This window comes from Eupeodes corollae, chromosome 2 (genome assembly GCF_945859685.1).
Source record: "Eupeodes corollae chromosome 2, idEupCoro1.1, whole genome shotgun sequence".
NCBI lineage: Eukaryota > Metazoa > Arthropoda > Insecta > Diptera > Syrphidae > Eupeodes > Eupeodes corollae.
Genome location: NC_079148.1, coordinates 157,259,179 through 157,264,312, shown reverse-complemented (window position 1 = coordinate 157,264,312; position 5,134 = coordinate 157,259,179). Strand labels below are relative to the sequence as shown.

Sequence of the window (5,134 nt, the reverse complement as noted above, 5' to 3'; positions counted from 1 at the left end):
TTTTCTGAACGAATTTTTGATAAACGTCACTTTACTTTTGAGAGACTTTTTTGCTTAAATTCTTTTATTTATACATAATATTCGTCATATACATTTTATTTATCTGTCAAAATCCACACGAAAACACTAAGCAAATGAAACTTAGTGAACATTTAATTTAATTGCCAGTCAAATTTCACACGAAAAAAAAACAAAGCTTGTGAAACATGTCAATTATTTCAAGTTACCAAACAGAACGTCACTTTACTTTTTAACGACCATTTCTGTTTTTATTATTTCATTCATTTGTGTGCTCAATTCTTGTCAAAAAATTAAGATAGTCGTTTACGAATTTTGATCAAAGCCTTTGAATAAAGCATTAAGTAAAATCAATAAATTAACTTATAAAGGCAGAATTCTATTGGAATCTTGTTTGTAAAATTTTCAACTAATCGGTTAATTCGTTGTAATCACAAGCTCAAATAACTAGGTCCGTTTGCTTACTTTCTGCACTAAAATTCAAAAAAAGCGATATTTTAAAGAGTGGGGTAAAATTCTCTCTCAAAAAGACAAGACTACAAAAAAGTAAGCGAACGCGAAAACATCAATTTTTTCCCACAATTTGACTGTCAAAAAAAATATACATTTTGAAACATCATCGTTTCATTTCGTGTTTTGAATTTATTATTTTTTTTTAATGTTTCTATTGTTTTTTTTTGTTTAATGAAAAAACTTGATTAAATTGAAACTTGAAAATTGCAATCTTGTTGCTGTTCTTTTGGAAAAGAATTTTTAATTTTATAAGTGACAGCAAAAGCGATCAATTTATTTAATTTATTTGAAGTTCTATCAAATTTGACACTTTTTACAAATCAGCCGAAAGAAATTTTCTAAAATGCTGAAATTCGTAGGTTGGGAAATATTTTACTCTCTCGTGAGCGCTCTCTTATACAAAAAACTACGAAATTTTTTGAGTACGCGAACAGGACTTAGTTAAATTTCTTATTTTTTCGTAAAATAAGACCGTTTTAGGAATGGACCGATTGTCTTAAAACTCCACCCATTTTTTAAATTTTTTTTTAGGGCTTATTGTTTCAGGATTATACATATCTGTTATAATCGATCTTGATAAGCTTCGTTGAGATTAACGTCTAAAACTATACAACATTATACATTCTTACAACACATAAACGTTGAACACACAAAAGTATGCAATGAAGCGATCAAAAGCTTTAATACTTCTCATTTAAAAAGTCTATACAAAAGCTAACGATTTAAAGTTCACTTTTTATAATATTACATTTCAATATTCAATTGGCGAGAGGTGCTGTATAACTCATTAAAATCAGGAGTAAAATACAGATGTTCGGCCTTCAGTTTACAGAACTCAATCTTCTGCTAGGGAAGATTTAAAAAATGATCATGACACAAAACTTTCAAGAATCATTCTTATACCACATATGCTTTTGATTTCGTTATCGATTAGTGACTCAGTTCTGGGAATAAATTCACAAGAGTATTTTAAAATAATATTGAATAAAAAGACAATTTTCTGAAATTTGTGAAATTGGAAAAGTGACACATTTTATTTTTCTATTTCTTTAAAAAAATGTATGAAACAACAATCAAATAAATTAAATTCAAACTTCCTGATGACAGATATTTTGGCTTAAGGAAATATGACACTTACATTTACATTATGTCATTGTCAAGGTTGTCTGGAAAAGCCCTTCATAGACTAATAGAAGGCAAATAACCTGCTTAAAATTGCCCAATTTTACGAAGAAAAACACCTTTAACTTCAACGAAAGACGCACCGCTCTTAATATCAGCTTATCTTGCACTAAACAAATTGGATAAACCACCTTAACATCAACAGTCTAATCGGCCCCTTTGAATCATAATACAAAAATAAAACACTTTTAGTTTCAAAAAATGTCACGCTTCTGTAAACAAAGCTAAGTATGCATAATGTCTTGAGTTTTATTTTTGTTTATATCAACAGAGAGGGTGTGAAGCCAAGCTTAATGAAAAGAAATAGCTATCTTATCAGATCACAATGTTTAGGTTTGACTTTTGACAACAAGGAGATAATTTTGAATGTCATACATAATTATTAAATATTTAATTTAGCTTAAACAATGTTTTTGTAATTATTGACACTATAGTCTTTAGTCGATATTTACAATTCAACTTATTTAGGTGCATTAAACTAGGCAGCCATGTGTGTTCATATATTTTGAATGAATATTTAGTTTAGAGAAGATACATAGATTTGAACCCAATTTATACAAGTTTATGGGAAATTGTTTAATGATTTGTTTACATACAATTGACTTTTAAGTCTGAAAGTATCTTTTTGTCTTCTTTCGCCTCTTTTTGCTTATGGGTTTTTCACACATTTTGCATTCAACAAAAAAGCTATCTTCTAAATTTTACTTCTCAGAGTTAAAGCTCGTCTCAGAACAACGAACAGAAGATATAAATGACAGGCACATGACGGTAAGTTGAAATATTATCGAATTGAATATTGTTCCATGTGGCTGAGCGTTAAGAGTTTTAAAATATACTCGTAGACTTTTTTGCGGATTTTGTACATTTTGGGAAAAATAAAACAACATGACGAATATTTTATTGATTTTGTGTTTTGTGGTCAGTAGTGTTTTGGTAAAAAGTCCTAACCTCTAATAAAAAGTTATTTTAACTATTTTAGTGCATCATACTAAAAACTGGAAGTGCTTTATCCAGCGAAGACAATAAAACCTCAAAAGCCACTGAAAATTATAGTAATGTTGCAAAGGACAAGGCTGAAGACTTAGAAGGAGCTGAAACTGTTGGAAAATGTGAGATAAAGTTTTATTTTTGTTGTTGTTGAACAAGTAATCAAAGTGAAACAAAAGTTTAAAAAACACTGTTATTAACTTCGTTCGAGCATAGTACCCTTAAATATTATTATAATTTTAAAAAACGGACGATTGTGGATCCCAAATATTTGACACTTTGTTATAAAATTAGGATTCGACTCAAACCATAAAGTTTCCCACAGTTTTCTTAACCGAACTGCCCTTTGTCTCTGCAGGACCCCACTAGTCTTCTTTAAGCTTTTAAAATGACATGAAGTGATACGTTTTGGGTGCTTTTTGGGCTAGAAACTCTATTTCAAAAAAGTAGTTTTAAATAAAATTTACAATTCTTAGTTAAAGTATTCATATTTTATTTAATATTTAATTGAAAATAATAAGATTCTCGTTTATTTAAATTTCTATTTTGGTATTGATTATATTCATCAACATTTTTATTTCAAACCTTTGCGAAAGGCATCTTATGGAATTGTAAAACTCAAATATCAATACGAATATGCATACTTATCGAAATTTCAGTCTCGAGTACGTGTCTACTTGTTTGATAGGCAAATTTTATGGATTGTATCCTTAAAAGGATTTTCATGATACAAATAACATTTTCAAAGTACCTAACGTTAACACATACAAGCACAATAAAAGGAATCTAAAGTGAAAATTTCAGTAAATTTATGTTCAATTTATTCTCGATGTAAGCTAAATCATAATAACGTCGATAAATCAAAGGGTACAGAGTAATAACAGTGATTTTGTAACCAATACTTTTGTTGGAACTTCTCAACCCTTTATGAATCGATTTAAACCACCAATTATTTTTAAACGTTTCGGAATTTAATTACAGTATTCAACTTAAAGGGAATATTTCCTTCCTATGGCACATACCCTAGTTATGGATCTGGAAGGTACCCTTCGACAGGTGGTGGTTACTACCCATCGTCAAGTGGAGGTTATTATCCCTCATCGAGTGGGGGTTATTATCCTTCTTCTAGTGGTGGCTATTATCCTTCATCAGGTGGTGACTATTATCCTTCCTATAACAAACCGTCAAATGGATTCTATCCCAGTTCCGGATACTACCCCAGTGCCAGTGGTGGTGGTGTTGGTGTTGGTGGTGGTAGTTCTGGCTTCTACCCCTCAACTGGAACAAATATTCTGGGTCATGGAGCTGGTGCCTATCCCAGTCAGTCATACTATCCCTCAACAAACCCATGGTACAGAACAACGAGTGACCATGCAACGACTTTATCTTCCAGCCATGGTGGCTACGGTGGGTATGGAGGTAATGGAGGTCTTAATTCCTATAATGGGTACAATAACCCCCGGTATGATGGAAAACGCAACCTTGGTTATGGCTATCATTCTGATACAGATCGTTATGGCTTCTATAAATCACCATCGCAAGAGCTTTCTGTGTATCGAGGTTATGACTAATATTATTATAAAACATTTTAATTATTTAATTATGTTATACCCTTAATTTAGATTAAGTGTTGGAGTGTGTAATTTTTTATCGATGATATCACTAAACCTATAATTCCTATCATTATATAATTTGTGATTTTATAAATCAATGTCTAATGAAGTCAATTTGTGTGTCACTATAGGCGCGTTGTATAACAAATAATTGAAAGCCTAAACTTATGCTGTCTTGAAAAAATGTCTGTCACTTACAAATTTATGTGTTGTCTTATTAAATCCATTTTGTTTTTTATCTTGTCTTCAGTTAGAAGTTCATTAATGTTCATGATTTTCAACAAAACAATATAAAACTCTTAATTCTATTATCTTTATATGAATGACAGCTCGCAGCACTTTTGTTTAGAAACATCACCAGCGATGCGTGAAGCCCTATACTCGTACTCGTATAAGCAACTTGGGGGAGAATGGCTTGAAAATTGATTTAAACTTGAATTTGATGGATGCAGCATGCAGATAAATAGAAGCTATTGTTTTCCATACTTTTTTTTAGTGTTCTAACATTCTTAGATTTAGTTCTGGTAGATAAAATTGTTAAAGCCTTGTTTTAGAAATAATAAAAAAAAACTATTTAAAACAAAAACAAAGTGGTTAAATATTTATGGTCAATGTTAGTACTCATTTCTGCAAAGTCTTTTGTTACTTTTTGTCGGAATCATAAGATCTAAAAACTTTTCTTACTTCCGCATCGATTTATTAGTTTCCTTAGGCCATAAAGCTTAAAGAAGTTTAAGCTAAATTTCAGAAATACCTGTAAAAATACGTTTTTAGTTTCTTCTTTTTGTGTTTACATCTTTATAAGCTTCATATTCATGGAT

At 30.5% G+C, this 5,134-nt stretch overlaps 1 protein-coding gene across 3 annotated transcripts; it reads left to right on the top strand.

Annotated features, from left to right (window-relative positions):
* The first annotated feature begins 2,477 nt into the window (after nt 1-2,477).
* LOC129947877 (keratin, type I cytoskeletal 9) lies at nt 2,478-4,903 on the top strand. Of its 3 annotated transcripts, none has more exons than XM_056058623.1 (4): nt 2,478-2,631; nt 2,693-2,822; nt 3,682-4,107; nt 4,643-4,903. In XM_056058623.1, the coding sequence occupies exons 1-4, from the start codon at nt 2,599-2,601 to the stop codon at nt 4,660-4,662; spliced, it is 609 nt and encodes a 202-aa protein (XP_055914598.1). In that variant the 5' UTR covers nt 2,478-2,598; the 3' UTR covers nt 4,663-4,903. The 3 variants fall into 3 exon arrangements, with proteins under 3 accessions (XP_055914598.1, XP_055914597.1, XP_055914596.1); XM_056058622.1 differs by having other exon boundaries at nt 3,682-4,119; XM_056058621.1 differs by having other exon boundaries at nt 3,682-4,903.
* The last annotated feature ends 231 nt before the right edge of the window (nt 4,904-5,134 follow it).